The sequence below is a fragment of the Panicum virgatum genome, chromosome 1N, assembly GCF_016808335.1.
Source record: "Panicum virgatum strain AP13 chromosome 1N, P.virgatum_v5, whole genome shotgun sequence".
Taxonomy (NCBI): Eukaryota; Viridiplantae; Streptophyta; class Magnoliopsida; order Poales; family Poaceae; genus Panicum; species Panicum virgatum.
In genome coordinates this window covers 3,696,608-3,716,773 of record NC_053145.1, presented here as the reverse complement: position 1 = coordinate 3,716,773, position 20,166 = coordinate 3,696,608, and the positions used below count along the sequence as shown (strand labels likewise).

General features: G+C 46.0%; 3 protein-coding genes across 7 annotated transcripts; 2 read left to right on the top strand and 1 right to left on the bottom strand.

The window, feature by feature from the left end:
• The first annotated feature begins 1,157 nt into the window (after window positions 1-1,157).
• Window positions 1,158-5,266, top strand: LOC120654646 (mitogen-activated protein kinase 3-like). 3 transcript variants are annotated; one of them, XM_039932235.1, is made up of 3 exons: window positions 1,158-1,329; window positions 2,525-2,950; window positions 4,279-4,968. In XM_039932235.1, exons 2-3 carry the CDS (start codon window positions 2,528-2,530, stop codon window positions 4,966-4,968), a joined length of 1,113 nt encoding a protein of 370 aa, XP_039788169.1. In that variant the 5' UTR covers window positions 1,158-1,329; window positions 2,525-2,527. The 3 variants fall into 3 exon arrangements, with proteins under 3 accessions (XP_039788169.1, XP_039788168.1, XP_039788170.1); XM_039932234.1 differs by having other exon boundaries at window positions 1,159-1,329; window positions 2,522-2,950; window positions 4,279-5,243; XM_039932236.1 differs by having other exon boundaries at window positions 1,261-1,366; window positions 2,522-2,950; window positions 4,279-5,266.
• A 772-nt stretch (window positions 5,267-6,038) lies between these two features.
• On the top strand, window positions 6,039-8,820 carry LOC120654645 (GDP-fucose transporter 1-like). The gene is made up of 2 exons (XM_039932233.1): window positions 6,039-6,497; window positions 7,522-8,820. Exon 2 carries the CDS (start codon window positions 7,540-7,542, stop codon window positions 8,557-8,559), a length of 1,020 nt encoding a protein of 339 aa, XP_039788167.1. The 5' UTR covers window positions 6,039-6,497; window positions 7,522-7,539; the 3' UTR covers window positions 8,560-8,820.
• Window positions 8,821-10,521: 1,701 nt separating this feature from the next.
• LOC120654644 (protein CHLOROPLAST IMPORT APPARATUS 2-like) lies at window positions 10,522-13,926 on the bottom strand. 3 transcript variants are annotated; one of them, XM_039932231.1, is made up of 3 exons: window positions 12,181-13,926; window positions 10,940-11,150; window positions 10,522-10,821 (listed from the first exon to the last, which is right to left on the bottom strand). In XM_039932231.1, the coding sequence occupies exons 1-2, from the start codon at window positions 13,402-13,404 to the stop codon at window positions 10,965-10,967; spliced, it is 1,410 nt and encodes a 469-aa protein (XP_039788165.1). In that variant the 5' UTR covers window positions 13,405-13,926; the 3' UTR covers window positions 10,522-10,821; window positions 10,940-10,964. The 3 variants fall into 3 exon arrangements, with proteins under 3 accessions (XP_039788165.1, XP_039788166.1, XP_039788164.1); XM_039932232.1 differs by having other exon boundaries at window positions 10,945-11,150; XM_039932230.1 differs by having other exon boundaries at window positions 10,986-11,150.
• Window positions 13,927-20,166: the final 6,240 nt, after the last annotated feature.

Here is a 20,166-nt window from a genome sequence, read left to right as displayed (position 1 = left end):
GAACCTCCATTTACTAATCCCCCGTGAGGTCGAGTTATTTAAGGCGAACATGGATGTGGGCAAGTGGATTCATGTTGGCCATAACAGGCTTGCCAAGACGAGCCCTCTTCCTTAGCCAAGCTTTTTCCAAGTGTTCTCATGTATTTGGGGGACATGAAACCAGGTTTCATATATTTACAAATGATTTGTTCGATACTAGGTTATGGATACCTAGGTCATTTAGAATGCCATTGTCTCTAGCCGAATTGGTTAGATGGCTCTACTAGCACTCCTCGGATCCTAAATTCGATTCCCAATGCATATTCCCACCAGAGTTAGTAATTTAGCATACATATGGATTGCTCTTATTTTAGTCAAAGCTGGAATTAAAGGAAGAATACACAACAATCTACAAGGTTGGAGGGTCATTTTGTGATGTTCTAAAATTCCATGTACTACTAGCACATTGTCTCATGAAAACACCAATAAAGGACGATTGCTATTGCCCGTTTCTCTGTTTCGGTGCGAGGGAGAACTCTCTTAAAATTTTGAACGACATGTTTGATTTATTTGCTAATCTTATTTCAGGCCGAACGAAGATAAAAGGATGTACACAATACAACCATGTGAACATCTGCTTGTGTACGCATTTTACTTTATTTAAAAATATTATAAAAACAAATATTATAGCAAAATGTAAACAATATTATAAAAATTGTGAGAGAGTTATATAGATCATATATTAATGATGAATAAACTAACCACTGTACGAACGGACCGATAGATAGGCTGCAAGCAGTTGCAAGTATCCTTATAACCGGCGGTTGATTAAATTATTATTATTATTGCTCTAAAGCTTCAAATGCGGCACTGGACAGTTCCGTGCCAAGTGCCACCTTTCCTCCTCGCACCGTCCGGCTGGTCGGCACGTCACCCCCCTCGCCCTCAACTCACACGCATCGGTCGCGTCGAGCGCCGCCCGGGCCGACCCGTCGCATGCATCGGTCGCCCCGACTTCCGAGCATCCATCCCCCCGTGTCGGCCTCTGCCCGGCAGGGCCCCCCCGCATCCGACGGCCGACCGGCGCCGGGCCGCCGGATCGACGGCGCGGGAGCCGATGCCTCCGTGACCCCGTCAGAATATTCCACCCCCGCCCCGCGCCCCCGCCCTCTCGCCCCCGCGTCCTCACGCTCACGGGACTCCCCCCTCTTCTCCTCTGTTTCTTCCTCCCCCTTCCTCCCCCCGCCCTCGCTCGCGGCTGGAGGTGGTGGCCGCAGCGAGCGTCGCGAAGCCTCCGGTTGGTTCATGGCGCTGCCGCTCCGATCCTAGCTGCTCACCGCCCCCGGCCAGGCGCGCCACCCCCCTATCCTCTCTCTCTCTCTCTCGCGTGAGTGAATCCATCGCGGTTTCTTCTCGCGTCGTATTTTTTTTCTCCCTTTCTGTCTGCTAGCTTGGTTTGTCCTCCAACCGTCCAGGAGCGGCGCGTTCCTGTCCGGACTCGATCGATCTCGCTTCGGAGGAGCTGGGGCACCGTTCCGAGCTCTTGATCTGGGTTACCCTAGCTCTAATCGCGAGCTCTGATTAATTGGCACCTGCGTAGCAGAGTGTAATTTGGTACCGACCGTCTGGTACTCTGGTGGTGATGAATTCAGGGGTGGGACGCGGTAACGATCGGGGAATGTGGTGATCGGTCGGTCAGTGTCCGTGATCTGCTGGTTTTGTTATCAGTTGCTGTGTAACCATCTGGGTCGTTGCCTTCAGGAGCTAGATGTGGGCTAAATTGCTTGCATGGGGCGAATTTGGGATTAGGAAATTAGCTTATGATTGTAGCACAGAGGCTATTCTAAAACACGGGAGCTGGTAATAGTAATGCTATTGCATGCTGGCCCGCGATCGAGGGCATCAAACGGTTGATGGTGAGAGTGCTTTGCGGAGAGAAGAGGCACACTTCACAGGGGTGGAGTTGCATAGGTGGGTTGACCTAGCATTGAATATGCCCGGTTGCCCAAACAATGCTGTGATTCAGCAAGGATGTTATTTATTTGCATTTGGTACTTACTCTACTCCTTTTCTGAGTTGATGTACAACATTTTAATAACAACGTGTTAATGTTTGACTGCACGTCCATGTGAACATGTACTCATTGGTGCTACTAACTGCTGGACCTTATTATGATGTAATAATGGATATATTGATTTGTAGTACACACTGCAGTTTTGGTCTCAGATCTAAATATTCTAGCTAAGTTTCACCTCAATGCTCATTGGGATAAAAGATGAGGAGACCATGTTATTTGGCGTGCACTTTCAGGTGCTCTCAGCTAAGAAGTGAGAATTGAGAGCATGTCAGTTACCACATTGTATTATAGCTGGTGACCTACAGTTTGTGGGCATTCTAGTTCTAGATAACCGTGACCACACTGTTCTATCTGGTCTTTGACTACAAGTTTTTAGGTCTCTTGCATTTGTAATCTTGTAATTGTTCCAACTCGTCTGTTTTAATCATTACTTATATACTAAGTTAATTTCTTTTGTTTCCTTAGTAGAAAATGGCGATGATGGTGGATCCTCCGAATGGAAATGGAAGCCAAGGAAAACATTACTACTCTATGTGGCAAACATTATTTGAGATCGACACCAAATATGTGCCGATCAAGCCCATAGGGCGAGGAGCTTACGGAATAGTTTGTTCATCAATCGACCGCGAGACAAATGAGAAAGTTGCAATAAAAAAGATTCACAATGTTTTTGACAATCGTGTGGATGCACTAAGGACCTTGCGGGAGCTGAAACTCCTTCGCCATCTCCGCCATGAAAATGTCATTGCTTTGAAGGACATAATGATGCCAGTACACAGAAGGAGCTTCAAAGATGTGTACTTGGTCTATGAGCTCATGGATACTGATTTGCATCAGATAATCAAATCACCTCAGGGACTTTCTAATGACCACTGCCAGTATTTTCTTTTTCAGGTAAATATTATTTCATATCTATGTTGTTATCTACACAATCGCAGTCAAAAGAGCATAATCTCCAGGGCAATTCTAGTTCGTTTCACATATGCTTGCACTTAATTACTAGTGTTAGATATAACTGACAATAACTCGTCGTTATCTTCTCCATTGAAGCTCAGATTACTTTATAAATATATAGACAACTTTGAATCTAATGTCATGGAACAATTTAAGCCTTTCTATTTCTTTTGGGCTTAAAAGGTTAATCCTACCTTTTCGGCTATTCAGTCCATAGAATAGTCCAAATGTGATATGTAGACTCCCCCCTCAAATCCAAATTAACAACCAGCTGAGCATGCTGCATATGTTAGTAGCTGTCACCGTGAGCGCGGTCTTTGACAAATTTTGAATTTCTCAAGTTTGATTTCATATGCGTATGTTGTCACAGGCTCATAAATACAGTCATTCTTTTTTTTTTGCGACCGTGCCTAAGCACGTATTTTATTAGACGGAGAAGAAAAAGGTTTAGTACAAACGAGCATTGGATAGAGACCCAAAGCTCGGCAAAGAAAAGAAAAAACAATTACAAACGCAAGCTCAACAAAGTGCAACCAGACCTGTCTCCAAAGACAGCAGGGAAAGCACCAATCTGCTTGAACCCTGCTAACAACCAGACATCTGCTTCTTCTCTGACACGCAGGAGCAGCTCAGCGACTGTCAGCTGCTTGTTGTTTTAAAAGTTCTAGCATTACGTACCTTCCAAATCATCCACGAGGTGAGAATGACTAGAGAATCAAAACATTTGCGGTCCGCCTTCTGCAATCTCTTTCTCAACCGTGTCCACCAATCAGCAAAGTTTAAATACAGTCATTCTCTCATTGGCTTATCAAATGTACTTTAGTAATAGCCACATGCTTTATGGAGCCTAACACCAACACCCTCTCTTTAGATATTTATCAATCACAGTATGTTTTACTGACTTGTTCGATCCACATCTCCCATTCCAATTGATATATTAAGGCAACTTGGACCTTGATCAGACTTCCTGTTTAAATTAAACAATAGCTTTTATTGGAAAATGGGGTCATCTGATAAAACTGCACAATAGCAATTTTTCAGCTCGATTGCATAGTAGTTCTGCATAGGGGCTTCTGAGACCACAGAAAGTAATCTCTACATGAAGTAAAGAGCAGGTTGATGAATTTCTCATTCACTCTAGCCTTAAGCAATTCAGCTTCATTTTTATTTTGAGGACATTTGAATTATTTTGTCCTTTCATTCTTGATGTTTGCTACCTACGTTTCACTGATAATCTGAGACACTGTTCCTTTTGTTCTTTATTGTAGTTGCTCCGAGGACTGAAGTATCTCCATTCAGCAGAAATACTCCACAGAGACCTAAAACCTGGAAACCTGCTGGTGAATGCAAACTGTGATCTGAAGATATGTGATTTCGGTCTTGCACGTACAAACAGTAGTAAAGGCCAGTTTATGACCGAATACGTCGTCACCCGCTGGTACAGAGCTCCAGAATTGCTCCTCTGCTGTGACAACTACGGCACTTCCATAGATGTTTGGTCTGTCGGGTGCATCTTCGCTGAACTCCTTGGTCGGAAACCAATATTTCCAGGAACTGAGTGCCTAAACCAGCTCAAGCTCATAGTGAATGTTCTCGGCACCATGAGTGAGTCTGACCTAGAGTTCATTGACAACCCGAAAGCTCGGAGATACATAAAGTCCCTTCCCTACACTCCTGGTGTCCCCCTTGCAACTATGTACCCACATGCTCACCCTCTTGCCATTGATCTACTGCAGAAGATGCTCATCTTCGACCCCACCAAAAGGATTAGCGTCACCGAGGCTCTTGAGCACCCTTACATGTCCCCTCTGTATGATCCAAGCGCGAATCCTCCTGCCCAGGTGCCCATCCATCTTGACTTAGACGAGAACATCAGCTCGGAGATGATCAGAGAAATGATGTGGCAGGAGATGCTCCACTACCACCCTGAAGTCGTCACGGCAATAAGCATGTCATGATCTTGCACTGCCCCAGGACCTCGGCAGGCTCACCCTTTTTTTTGATAAAAGCCTACTGTGATGCGATTGCCAATTACGGCGTCTAGCTGTTGTAGCAAATGCCTGTTTGGATACTTCGCTTGTGTAAATATGATGCGCCGAATAGGAGTGGTGCATGGATAGCTTTTAATTATCTTTATAGACCATCACATGGTGTATGTATACTGTATATCAGTCAACTGTCGTGATGTTGTATGAGTTGATGAAGCTCTGTTAAAGTGAACCCAGTAATCCCATGAGTACTTAGTTTCAGTTCGTATGCCTCCAGTCTCCCTACTAATGATGTGCTGCGTTTCAGATTTCAATGGCTTTAATTTTCCGGGTGATATTGTGAGGTGATCTGCTGCTAAAATCTCTTCGTTTCCACGCGATACAACTATACAAGCACAACAATATCAAGAAAGTGGAATACATTTTTCAGAGGAAATTCCTCATTACAAAAGTGGAGATCTCCATTCTGAATTTGGAGAGGCAGACTCCCATAGACAAAATAACATTCATGAATACAAAATTAAGTACCATTAGATTAGTTATAAAATATATTTTTAAATAATTTCTTTGAAGACATAAGGGCCAATGCTATTTACTGTGGTTAAGTTTGAACTAGTTTGACCGGTACGGATCCTATACTTGTTTTTTAGGACGGAGCAAGTAGTATTCTAGTTTTTCCCTAAATATAACTTTTTTTATCTTTAACCATCAATTTTGAAATATTTGTACGTATTGTATATGAATTGATAATCAACGATAGAAATATTTGACTCATAACGAAGCTAGAATGGACTACTCCATATACTTCAAACGGAGGGTGTAGCTTTTTTATATACATATGCACAGCTCAAACCGTGAAATTTGGAGTGACGCGTTTCCAATGCTGTGTGGAGACACAACAGAAACGGCACCAGCTCCATCGAACTTCCAGCTTCGAGAACATTGAAATTTGAAGGCTGTTGGAAAACCGAACAAGTCAACGCACTTCCTGGTGTAGTGGGCAGATCGAGGCCCACCAGCTCAGCCCATCCACGACCCCTCCACTTCGCTACCCCTCTCTGCCTGCCTTGTCCCCTCGCGATCCGGCATCCTCCTTCAGGCACGGCGGCTCTGGCAGCGGATCCGCGCGGCCACCTCAAGAGTCAAGCCGGGGATCCCTCCAAGCGAAGTTCTTTTCCTCGGATGCCCTCCCTCTCGCTCCCCCGACGCCCCTCTCCCGCCGCTCCCTGCGCCCCTCCTGCTCGGCGCCCCCACTGCACGACCCCCCCCCCCCCTCCCTGACCCTGCAGGCGCCGCCGCCCCGAATCGCGCCGCCGGCGCTCCTGCCTCTTCCCCGAGCAGACCTGCGCCGCCGCCCCAGGTTCCCCCGACCGGAGCAGCCCCTGCCGTCCCCGATCTGAGCAGCGCCGGGCCCTGCCCCTGATTCACGCCCCCCGCCGGCCCTGCCCTCCCCCACGACCGGAGCAACGCCGCTGACACCGTCCTCCCCCCGGACCGGAGTAAGTTCCCTCCCTCTCCTGCTATGCACTGGATGAATAATCTGTGGTAGAGAACTAGCATGCATATTTGCCAAAACGGAGATTAAGCTTTTTTGTTCAGGCATGGTCATCATATGATGATCCAAGAGGTAAGATAGATAGTAAAGCTACTTTTTTTATACAATTCAGTCGTTCAGAGCTGGGAATGTCTTTGTGGGATGGTTGGCACCGCTAGCTCGAACTTGTTAATTATAATCAAATTTGACACATGGCGAATGGAGGAAGCCAGAGTAAACTGTTTGTTGGCTTGGTTTAGAGTTTTTCCCCCTATTGATAGAAGAACCGAATTATCCTAGCCACAGATTATTGATAGAATTTCAGATAGAGTAAATTGTATATTTTGGCGCATAGATGCTGCATAGAAATAATAGCCCCTGTATATTTCAGATTATTGTTGGTATACCTATATTTGATCTAATTGTAATATAATTATGTAGTCAAGATACTAAAAAAAACATAAGAATTATTGACTTATGCTCGTATTAAGAGAAAAATTGAGATATCATCAGGCTCAGGGGCACATTAGACATTTTACCACTCAACTCAGACAAATCGACTCAAAATAATCAGGATTGTCAAACACCCAACTTATCCAGACAGCTGGCTTATCTTAGAATCTTGCTTCTCAGAAAAGCGAGGTCTAGCGGAAACAAATAGGATCATTGTTTCGCTGATTCTCGGCAAAACGGCTTCCTAGATAATCGAGAAATAATCAAAGCGTTTGGGTGGGATTTTGGCTTATTTGCATCGATGCAAATTAACTTCGCAATTCTCTTCGTCCGTTCATCACTGTAGTGCATCATTAGATGTAAGCTTACTCGCAATGCCAGTTCATGGCCCTACTAGATAGTCTGGTATCTCATTAGTCCAGGTATCCAGGAGCAGACTGGTTGATGCCATCTAGTTCCTGGATGAATCTAGTGTCAGTAATCACCTTCTGATACTTCCTGGTATTCCACTTCTCATTTTCCCCGTGAATTTTCAGGTCAACAAATCCCGATCCATGGCGAAGCAAGGGTACGCAACGAGCAGCCTAGTGATTGGCTACGCACTGTGCTCTAGCTTGCTGGCCATCATCAACAAGTATGCCATCACCAAGTTCAGCTACCCTGGCCTCCTGACAGCCCTGCAATACCTGACATCAGTGGTTGGAGTCTGGGTACTCGGAAAGCTTGGCCTCCTCTACCATGATCCCTTCAACTTCCAGACTGCCAAGAAGTTTGCACCGGCTGCTGTTGTCTTCTACCTTGCCATATTCACCAACACCCACCTCCTGAAGCATGCCAATGTCGACACCTTCATAGTATTCAGATCCCTGACACCGCTTCTGGTGGCTATTGCCGACACCACTTTCCGGAAGCAGCCATGTCCTTCCAAGCTCACATTCATGTCCCTGATCATTATTCTGGGAGGCGCAGTTGGCTACGTGATGACAGATTCGGCGTTCACCCTCACTGCATATTCGTGGGCACTCGCTTATCTGATCACCATAACTACTGAGATGGTGTACATCAAGCACATGGTAACCAACTTGGGGCTGAATACCTGGGGCTTTGTGCTCTACAACAATCTGCTTTCGCTGCTAATGGCACCGGTGTTTGGGCTTTTGACAGGGGAGCACTTGTCGGTATTCAGAGCCATTGAATCAAGAGGGCAGAGCTGGTTTGAGCTTGATGCCTTTGTGGCTGTTTCATTGTCCTGTGTGTTTGGTCTGCTCATCAGCTTCTTTGGTTTCGCTGCAAGGAAGGCGATATCTGCCACGGCGTTCACAGTGACAGGGGTGGTCAACAAGTTCCTTACGGTTGCGATCAATGTGATGATCTGGGACAAGCATGCAAGCACGTTTGGTTTGGTTTGCTTGCTCTTCACTCTTGCTGGTGGAGTGCTCTATCAGCAGTCAGTTACAACAAAAGGGAATTCTCCAGCACAGCGAGAGGCGGCAGCTAAGCAAGGTAGAGAAGATGACACGACTGAGTTGGATGAGGAGAACCAAAGGCTGGTTTCATCTCCAAAGGTTGTCTGAGGTATATGGCCCCTAGAGGTATCAAGTTTTGTTCGTCTGTCTGCAATAGGCACTGTTTCTAAAGGTCATATTACTCTAGGAAAGTCAAGAGATATCATTGTTGTTGTAGAAGGAATTCTGGCCTGAACTCACAGTTGCATGTGCACTCTCAGGCACTGTGTGTCTGTATACCAGAGTCACTATGTACAACCTTCCTGACATTTTACATATTTTACCAGTGCTATTAAGCTTCATGGTTCTAGTATGATGATATTTTTATCATTGCCTAAATCTTATATAGAGGCCCATTTGTTATGAGAACAGGCGAAATATACTACACTGCGTTAAAATTTGGACATCTTCAGGACGTGTTTCATAGGATCGTTTGAAAATATGGGCATCCGAAGTATTGTTCTACGAAACGGTGCTGACAAATTGTGTACTTTTAGCTCATGACATGATGTATCAGAATATGAGATAAATGTTGTAGCTGTTGTTTTTATAAGAATGTTGTAGCTGTTAGCAGTTGCTGGTTGTTTGAGCTTGTTTTTTTTATGTTGTCGATATTGCTGGGTGATTTAGAAATAATTTAAGATCGAATGACTATAGTCATATCATTTTGTACAGTAATTGATCTGATTGACTTTTTCCTGGAAAGACGATCCCATCCCAGAGACTCCTTCGCACTAGCCTGACAATTGAACAAGCACAGAATCAAACAAAGCTAAACCGCACTAGTGAGATCCTAAAACCAAATACTGAACTCAAAAGGCAACCGATTTTTCAAAGCTTGCAAATAAAGAGTCAACAAGCAAAGAGTGACTCGACCTTTTGCAGAGCTTGGTTCTACTGATCACTTTATAAATTGATGGGTAGCAATAATAAGAAAGAAGATACTCATCAGCAAGCATACTGATATTTCATAACCAACAACCTTTTACATCAGCAGGGAAGAACCAAGTCGGAAATTGTGGTTTGCTCCGCAGCTTTGACATCACGGCTTCCGGCAGTAATGCCGTGATTGTCCCATCTCTCATGTAGTACACGCCGGAGTCAGCAAGAGGATCCATAGACACACCGAAGAACTCTTTTGAAGAATTGTTGAAAACCCTATGCATGAAGTAGATGGAATCTGCTTGAACACCACCTGCACCTCGGCTAGCGGCCACCCAAGCTGTCCACCTTGATCCACTGGCCAGGGGCAGTTGCAAGGTCCGCTTGGAAACCGGACTGTTCTGTTGTAGCTACCCAGCTGAGCATCCGGTGGAACGCTCATCCACCGCCTCAACATTAGCGCTTATCCACCGCCTCAACATTAGCAGCTAGCTTCCCATCGGATTCTGCAATATATGTTAGAGCATCTCCAGCAGATTACCTATCTCTCTCCCCAATACCAAAAACTTGTCTTTTTGGTAATATGGAAGGTGCTCCAGCAGACTACCGATCCTATCGCCAATACCTTTTTTTTTTGCAATCACCAAAAAAACACCTCCCTCCCTCTCAAGTATAGGGGGATTCCTCCCCCCCACCCTATCTTTGAGTAATCTGCTATATCACTTGCTACAAAAAACGTAAAAAGTGTGGTGATGGAGAGAGAAAATATATAGGGTATGAGAGATAAACAATCTACCGGAGATGCTCTTAGGATCAAGTATCTGTGATTGCTTCAAACACGTGCTGCGTTGTTTACTGTTTTGTAATCAACATCTGATGTTGTGAAATTGCAGAGGTTTTTTTAGGTGGTAGTGAAGTGAGATCTACAGTGCTTCTTTTTTTTCGTTTGCTATTTTCCTAGTGACTGCAGTAAATGTTTCATGTAGTTGCATGCCTGCAGGTAATTTCCCTCTTAAAACGGTGACAAGCACAATGCTTGCATAGCAGATGTGATTTGTGAAATGGCATTAAATCATCCGTGCTGTTTGGAGTTGCATTCAGTCAGTAATTTTGGAGCAGTAGAAGTAAATAGAAACCCATCATTTGTGCTGCTTGCTATATGACTCTATATTCTAACATCACTTTATTTCCTTCCTTTACCTCACATTGTAAACCTGAGACAAACTATTTCACCGCCATACCATGACAATCCACTCTAAAGGCATCCTATCCTCTCCAGAGCAAAACTCCGAAAAAAAGCCCTGGGGAAAATCCTCACTCACATCTCTTAGCTAATGATAAACTAAAAGGGACAAAAAGATGCTGATAAAAAAGGCTAGCAAGTATCACTGTCTAGCTCTCTTCCTCCAGGGCTTGCTGAAGAAGAGATGGGCTCCTAACAAACCTTCCCTGCAAGAATCAGAACAGGAAACAAACAAGTCAGTACTTCAGACACTTTGCTATGGTTAACTGCATCTGCAGGCTAAACACATGGTAATTTTGGTGTGATTGAACAGTGAGTTTTTGCCTTACGAACAGATCTGATATGCTTTCTAATCAGTTCTAGTGCTTGCCTTCATCCGAGGCCGGCAGTCGGCGTTCACCTTCCGCACTTGGTACCGGATCTTCTTCGAGAACAGCCGAGTGCGCCTCTTCTCCTTGTACCTCAACACACTGGCTTCCCTGATGCCGCCACCAGCTCCATTCTCTGGGAACAGATCAATGTCTGCAAGTTTTGCCTGCACCAAGGGTAGATCTTCGTCAGTAAAACTGTAAGAGCAGGTTTACATTCTCTGAAAAGTCTCTCGAGGAGAGATACATGTCATAATATGTCCATATCACAAAATGCTGAACGTATCTATAATTATGATTCTTGTCATTTCTGACAGCTGCAAATATTGGCGGTTGCCTGTGCAAATTGCAGAAAATCCAATAGAATTGGGGCTGCAGTTTGTTGCAATTGGTCTATCATAGGACCAAAGGACATCAAAATGAGCCCAAATGACCCTTTGCAAGAAGACATACATGTAATCCTTGGCATAAGGTCTTTCGAAAAAAAATCTTTGGCCTAAGATCTCCAGGCTCTATTGTCTGTGGTCCACTGTTGGATAATTGAGTTTAACCAACCATAGCCGAATAAAATGGCTGAATTGAATTTACACATAAGTTTAACAGATTTTAAATGCCTCATGAGATCTGAGAACAGTTCTTACTAAAACCTAAGATTTTAAAACTCATACTGTGTACATGAGTTACTGCAGTACCACTGATACTCTGGAAAGATGTGTACTCACAGATATGTAGCAGTGCAGTACTACACAGTACTTTGTGCGAGGGACCATCCATTTGGATAAAACAGTACCTAGTCTAATTTTACTTGTGACTTGTGAGTGTCCATTTTTATGTTTGAAGGAAGCAAATGTCCAATTGACAATTCCCTTATTTCTTATGGAAATCTGAAACGAATTCTTTCTGATAAAATTGATATAATTCTTTCTATCAACGAAACATATTCAAAGTTTTAGAAAATTTCCAATTAATCTGCATATGAATGTAATAAAGATGTAAAATTCAGCTATAAAGTGCCAAAATCTTACTATTTGATCTAATCCCAAATGGTCAAGATTCACTAACTTATAAAAGCATCAAAATTATGCTCCACTTTCCTTCTCTGCAAGAACCTTCCCCTTTTTTTTTCCTCAGGGAAAGCAGCAACACTGAAGTCTGAAGAACACTAAAGACGTATGCAGATGGTAGTCAATTACTCACTCGCACGTCGGCGGCCGACGTCGGCGACTCCGGCCCGCCGCCCTCGGTGAACATCGACCCTTTGTCGGACCACGCCTTGAGCACCTCGTCGGCGTCCAGCTTCAGCCCCAACCCGGTAGTTGGCGCCTTCGTCGGCGTGCTGTCAGCGTCGCCATCGCCATTAGCAGCCTCGACCGAGCCGTCAGCTTCCTCCTTGCATTTCGCGCTGGGCAGCTCCTCCTTCCCCTTGGCCATAACCTTCTCCATCTTCACCACCTTCTTCTTCTTGCTTTTCTTCTTCTCTGGCGCCGCCTGCACCTGCGCTGCCATTGCAGTGTCCGACGCTGCCGCTGCTGGCGGTGTCGGTGGTGCCACCGTTAAGTCCTTCACCGGCACGGCCGGCCACATCCACCAGGCGCCGTCGTCGTCCCGCCGCTTCAGTGCGCGGTTGAGGTTGGGCCGAGCGCCGTGCCGGAACCCGAGGCCGAGCTCGAACCTGCCGACGAGGCCGACCACCATGAGGCTCCTGAGGTAGGGGTGTATGCCGGAGCTTGACAGGATGGAGTCATCGGACGTGGTGGACGTGTTGCTCTCCACGGTGAGGCTGCCCATGATGCCGTCGAGGCCCTCGGCCGCGCCGGCGGTGGCCTCGTCGACGTCGAGAATTGACTCGGCGTCGAAGCCGTCGTCATCGAAGTCGATTTCGCCGAGCTCGTCGACGTCGACGGTGTCGGGGCTCGCCGGTGACGGCGCCGGGTCGCGGAAGTCCCGGAACACGCTGCTCACCGGGGCCGGCGACGAGCAGTTCTTGGGGCCAGACGGGCTTTGCGGCTGCGGCGACGGCGCGGGCATGTCCCGGAGCAGGAATGCGGAGTCCGCGAGGACGGGGAGCGGCGGGAGAAGGTCGGAGGATGGGTCGAACGCCGCGGCAAGGCCGGAGAGCTGCCGCGCCGGCGGGCGCGTCGCCGTCTTGGGGCTCTTCTTGACGGGGAAGACGGAGGGGTGGATGGAGGCGAGCAGCGCGGCGGCCTCGTTGTACGCCTGGTTCGGCCGCTTCCGCGGCGCGCGCGCCCGCTTCAGCGACACCGACGTCGCCGACGACGACGCGTTCGACGCCTCCGACAGCGTCGACGACGGCGACGAGTGCACCGGGCGCAGCGGCGACGAGTGCGCTACAGGCGACGTCGCCGCCTTCACCATGTCCAGGTCCAGCCGCAGGCCGGTTGGTATGCAGGAAGACGACATTGCAACGCCTCAGCAACAACTACTACAGCTGCTCAATACGATCACTTCGCCCTCGTCTTCAGGGAAGGTGAAATTAACAGCTCCAGCTATTCTTGGATTAATTCCACAAACATCAATCCAAGAACACAGGAGCAAGAAATGTCTAAACCTAATCAAGAGCAAAAGCTAATAAAAAAATCCACACACTTTGCCTCCACCTGGGACACCAACAACACTTTGGGAGGATGAAGTGAAAAGATTCTGTCTTTGCAACGGCTGGACTCCTCTGTGGCAAGAAGTGGGGAAGAAGCAGAGCAGAGGCCCAGCAAGAACACAAGAGCAGGAGCAGGGGAATTCCCTTAGCTGAGCAGAGAAGCTGTGTTGGGATTGGGGATGGATGAAGAAAGAAGCTGCAACAGTACTTCTTGGATCCTTGGAAGGAGAGAGAGATTGTAAAGAGAGAGAGAGAAAGAGGGGGTGTGGGGAATTGCAGCTGCTGGGGGGAGGAGGAAGAAAGGGTTCTAGAGAAGGGGGTACAGGGTGGGGTTTTAGAGGGCTTGGGTAAGGCTGGGCGAAAAACTCGAAACTCGCTAGCTCGCTCGACTCGCTCGTTAGTAGCTCGGCTCGAGCTCGACTCGTTTTATAATGAGCCAGCTCGTTTTATAACAAGCCAGCTCGTTTTATAATGAGCCAGCTCGAGCTGGCTCGCGAGCTGCTCGCGAGCCATAACAAGCCAAGATAAATAACAAATATTGTATGAATTAGTTGAAACGATCAACGAATAATTGTTGATCATGGTCATGGATGATAACATACTTATATTTTTTATTATAAAATTCACATTATTTTATTTATTTCACTTTAAATATGCATGTGATGTGTTTTTTTTATAGATTTACGGTTATCATCCCTATGTAAATATTTTTATACTCTGGCTCGCGAGCCAAACGAGCTAGCTCGAGCCACTAACGAGCCGAGCCGAGCTAGCTTTCTGGCTCGTTTGTATAACGAGCTATAACGAGTCGAGCCATAACGAGCCGAGCTATAACGAGCCGAGCCACTAACGAGCCGAGCTGGCTCGATATCCAGCCCTAGGCTTGGGTAGGAGGCTACAGGAAGAGACAAGCACCCTCTCATCAGGTCCCTTTCTCTCCTCCTGCCTGTGGGACCCCTGGCATTTGCTGGGCCCACGCAGAGTTTTGTGCAGCCCCCCCCCCCCCTCCAAGTCATTTGTGCTCTTTATTCCTAGGCTCTAGGTTGTGCATGGCTTTTTATTTCAAAAAAAAAAAGGTTGTGCATGGCTGGGATTTGCTTGGGTCATCTAGGATTTGCAATGGTTAAAATGAGACCAATTTGCCCTAGATTGTGGGGTTCTCAAATTTGGTACCATCATCACCTTTCTTTTTCAGAAGAAACTCACAGGATAACTAACTGAAGGCATTTTGTTTCAGATTTTGTTAAGCCTATGAAGTTTTAATCTCATATGTGTGCCTGCAAGGAATCAGCTGGTACTAGCTAGAATCATCATGTGTGATTTCTGTAATTTCTACAACTTTGATTGAACAGATATTTCAAACAGCATGTTAAATCACAGGTGGTCAAAATTCTAAGCATGGCGACGAAAAAAAATCGAACTTCTCCAATTGTGGTGAATTCTCAATTGCTTCATGTCACGATTCTCGCTTGGAACCAAAAAACTAAAAGGAAATTATTTATTGTCAAGCTTTTCTCAAGCTTATTTTGTCTTTTGTTTTGTATTGATTGTCTATTGGTAACCATGTGACAGATCAATAATATTTCTTCTGGAGATGGCACTGGCCAATGAAACATGGGAGTAAGCATTACTTAATGGCATCCTCTTTTGGACTAATAGATTTTGTCGCCATGCTTCTTGTGCCGTATGAAAAGCAAAGCTTTGAAGGTTTCCTCCCATATTATTTTTTGTAGATATGTCAAGTTTCACCCTTGTCCTGATGCATGCTACCTCCATGTCTGTGTATGTGCAGATGTTAAATATACTAGTTTGTTAATTCGGCATCCCATAGTAATAATCGTATATTTTAATACATTTTTGCAAAAGTATAATTTAATATTTGTTCTGATGATCTTTCTCTAGTGGACTAGTATAATTATATTGCAATAGCATTTGTTTAAACTAGTTGGTTGTCGTTTTGTATGAAGTATATATATATACATGTTTCAAGTCGATTGTATCAATAGATTCAGCACTGAGTATGAATTGTTCTTCCCCTTTTTTTCTCGCTTCCGGTTAGAGGACAAAGAACAACCTGGGATCCAACCGCAAGTGCAGCCATTTGCTAACCGTCTATTTGGATGGTGGGAGGAGTTCAACCCGGATGGGTCGAACCCCTTTTTAGGGTGTTTGGTTGGGGAGCGGCAGGGGATGGAGCCGACCCGCAAGGGAATATTCGCACTAGATGCGGGTTGGCTCCATCCGCCAAAATCGGGCGGACGGAGCCGACCCCCATTTCTCGGCGTTTCTCGCCATCATGTCCTCTTCTCCACACGTCCTCGAGCTCATCAAGGAGCGCCCGAGCTCGGCCCCCAACGCGGCGCCCCGGCGACGACCTAAGGCGGCGAGGGAGCGGAGGAGCCCACAGCGAGCGGCGCCGGCCCCAGCAGAGGATCTGAGGCCGTGGCGGTGGAGGAACTAAGGCCGGGCCGGCGCCGCGCGTGGATCCGGCGGCCCCGAGCTCGGCTGTGCACGGATCCAACGGCAGCGGCGAGCTCGGGCGCGGATCCAGCGGCGGTGGCGAGGTCCGGCGACGGGGTGAGGAGGCGCTGCCGGGGGGAGGGGGGCGAGGCGGCCGGCGGCGGCGGGACGAGGCGAGCCGGCGGCGGCAGGACGACGCGAGCCGGCGGTGGCTGGGGGGAGGCCTAGCGGCTGGCGGCCAGGAGGCGGAGGGGGGGTGGCCAGGAGGCGGAGGAGGGGCGGCGGGCGATTGGCGCCGGCCTGGAGGCGGAGGAGGGGACGACGGGCGCGCGGCGGCGGCCTGGAGGCGTCGGAGGAGGGGGCGACGCCGGCCAGGAGCGGAGGCGTGGGCGTTGCGGGCGAGGTGCCGAGTGAGGAAGATAAAGATGAGAGGGGTTAGTGGATGACATGTGGGTCCCGACTGGGACTCTATCTAATGGTGTTAAGTTGCCATCCGTTCCATACTTTTCAATCCCTTCAACCAAACAAAAAATTGGAACGAACCCATCCTGCTAACCAAGCATGAGAGGGGTTGGAGCCATCCCTAAAACGAGGGATGGAACCAACCCAACCCACTAGGTCCCCCATCCAAACACACGGTAAATGTAGGTCCAGGAAATGAGATTCAAGATTCTGGTTGTATATTACGCTTATAGATTCTTATAGGAAGGGTTCTAGAGCCTATTTCCATTTATCAAGAAATGCACAATATTTTTAAATAACATTTGTCCCTATTGTCAGGGGTAGTGGTTTCAAGATTAGTGGTCCATCGAGGAAGACAGGAGTACACACAGTTATGTGCATGTTTATATATTTGTGAAAAAAAACTTTTACATCATCAAAAAGTTATTAAATAATGGTAAATTTTATTGACATCGAGAAAGTGTTTATCTAACCGCACGTTTTGAAGATTGTATTAAATAGCTGATAAATCGAGATGAAAATAACGCTAAATTTGTTGCCATCACACATCAATTCAGATGTATGGATATTTTGGGCTGAACCAAATGATTCTGAGCTTGTGGTGCCAAAACATTTGTTTATATTCCTACCTAATAAATCATGAGCATTTGCCTTGTGAGTTGTAAGTTGTAACCACCAAAAGCAAATCGGAGGGGCATTTTAGGAAACAGCCGAGCTAGGGCGCTTTTAAGCTTCTGATTTCCGATCCCATCCACCCCAACGGAAAAGACCCCATGATTTTCTCTTATCCGCTGACATGGCGTGCTCCCATTGGCCGCGCCGGATTCTCGGGCCTACGTGGCGCGCTCTTTATCGGCCGGGCAACCTTTTCACGGGAGGCTAAGCGCGGGGCCCGCAGGATCTTGGAAGCTTGTATGTGTGCATGGATGACGGCGATTGGTCCAGTACAAAGAGCAACAGTGCTACGCACACACAAGCCTCTTACCTCTCGCACCTCTTTACCGGTGATTTTTAGGTGCACCTCTAGATCTTTTTAGTTCAAAATTTTGTACTATTTCTTCAAAATAATATCTAGTTTGGAAAATTAGTACAAAACTTTAAATTAAAAGGAGGTGCGCCTAAGGATCATTAATTAACATCTCTATTCATTTTCCATTTCATGGAAGAATTTGGGGGTTGTGCTGAATGTTTGGGCCCCTCTTAACTAAGATAAGCTTTGCGTATCGAAAGTTTGCGTCACAACATTCGATTGCGAATGGGCCACGAGTTGCATCTTCTAGTGCCCTTGAATTTGTCAGTGAAAGTCAGGAGTTCCGGTTCTATTTCTGTCAGCGAGAGCGGCGCCGTGAGCAGAGTTTTCTCCATATGCGCGTAGCACCTCGCTTCTTACTTTTTGGACTTTTGCCTCATATTTGCGAAGTAGGATGTGTGGTTGTGATGCCCCATACGTTGTGTCCCCGAGGTTCAATCACTAATGATAGAGGAGAGGGGCCAATTGAGGCATTTCCAACCAACCAAATTAGTCCTGGCTCATTGTTTAGGATGAGTGTTTTTTTTTCATTTGTCCCTGGTAGGGCCAGTCCAGCTGCAGGATCTTTGTTGCGAGATATTTTATTTTGACATCAAAAGTGTCCCTTTGTGGTTGGTGGCTCATTTTTAGAAATTCTCAGAGAGATCGAGTCACTCGATACTGTGGAATCAGCATATACACAGTTCCTCAACTATTATAATTGATAACTGATAGCACATGCATAATAACAAGAGCCAAACTCATTAAAAATCAATAGGATATGTTTTGTATATTAAAAATTTGAACATACTCGATTTGCAAATATAACTTGATCTACCTGCACGTACATGTACATTAGCCTTCAGTAATAATCTATAAGGCCTTTGTTTACCTTTTGAGATATTTATGTGGCAGAAGAGAAATATCTCTTTAGCGGCTGCCACCAAAATTCCAACACAGCAACATGCAGTAGTTTTACAAATCCTGAATGGTCAGGATGTATCAGCCAATCATAGTACATGGTCTGCAAAGGGATTCAGATAGGCTCATCATCAAGCTGCTGTGTGCAGAACAGCTAGAACCTACTGTCTAACAGACGTGTGTTGCATTTGTGGCCAGCTATTTTGAGAGGTTTTGTCTGTTTTGTAGGGGTCGTACTAGGCTTGTTTTACGGCTCTCCTTTGTTGTCGACGTATGTGCGAACATCTTCTCGTCCAAGGGCCACAAAATTTAAAAGGATAGGAGAAAAGGAGGAAACATAGTATACTTTTTTCATTTATCCAACGATACATAATTGAGTCTCCATATATATATTCTAGGAGATATTGTATTGTCAAAAATAGAATATATATATATATATATATATATATATATATATATATATATAGTTCAACATCTACTAACAAAATTTCTGTGAACATATCATAATAAACTAGCTTAATGTCTTAATACTGTTGTATTTAATTATGCTTAACAAATACATTACTATCACAGCTAGAGAATGGGCTATTAGTACCGGTCATATGGTTATGCACGCAATTTTGAGGATTCGAACCCACAACCTCAGGTCTCACGCAGAGCTTCCTTTACCATCCCACCTATGCATTACATGTGACTATGTACGAGATGCTTTCCTTTTGAAGTACCCGAGGAGGCCTATTTAGTACCGGGCCAAAGTCGCCGACCGGTACTAAAGACCCTTTATTACCGGTCGGTGTCATTGTCCGGTACTAAATAACCGCGCTATTTTAGTACCGGACCAAAACACCCACCAATACTAAAAAGTAGTACCAGGTGGTGTTATGAGTTATGACCCAATACTAAAATGGCTCCGGGGGCTTTCAAATTTGGACCCGGTACTAAAATGGCTCCGTGCCAACTTTAGGTGCCAACACGTGCAAGGGCGAATGACCATTTTTCTTGCAGTGTATATACTAATGTCCTTACAAAACAAAGAAATCAATCATACCACCGGAAACCGGAAACCCAATTTAGTATATATTTGAAGGCCACCATATACCGATTTCCAATAATTCTACGTGTTGGTACGTGTTTATCCATAGGACACGAGTACATGTACTTGTGGACATGTACTCACTTGCTTCATTTAACCACTAGCTAGATTGGATATTTCAAGCTAGGCAGCAAGCTTGAGAAGATGTCCATACGGAAAATATCATGGCGATATATGTGCATGCATGCATGGCGGTTAGTTGATTGTCGCTATAGCGCCAAATGGAGTGAGATGATCCGCGGCATGGCGAAGGGCGAAAGGTGTATGGCGGCACGAGACCTTGCCCAAATGGTGGTACCACGGCGGATGGGGGGGGGGGGGGGGCATAAGAGAACAAGAGGGAAATGAGGGCATGTCTGGGGTGGAAATGTTCAGGTTTGGGCTTTGCCAGAGGCAGCCAGACAAAGAAAACAACATTGCTAGCTCGAGCCTGTGCAGAAGAGCCAAAGGTGACCACCCTAATAATTAGTAACAACACAGCATGTGTGCAGAGAATTATTATAGTGTGCAGAGTATTTGCCTATTTCTGTATGTATGTATGTAGATCTTTTGGAGAAATAAAGAGGAAGGAGAAAAGGAAACCAAAAATTGTAGTGCTGTGTATGTATATGTATGTATGAGCTG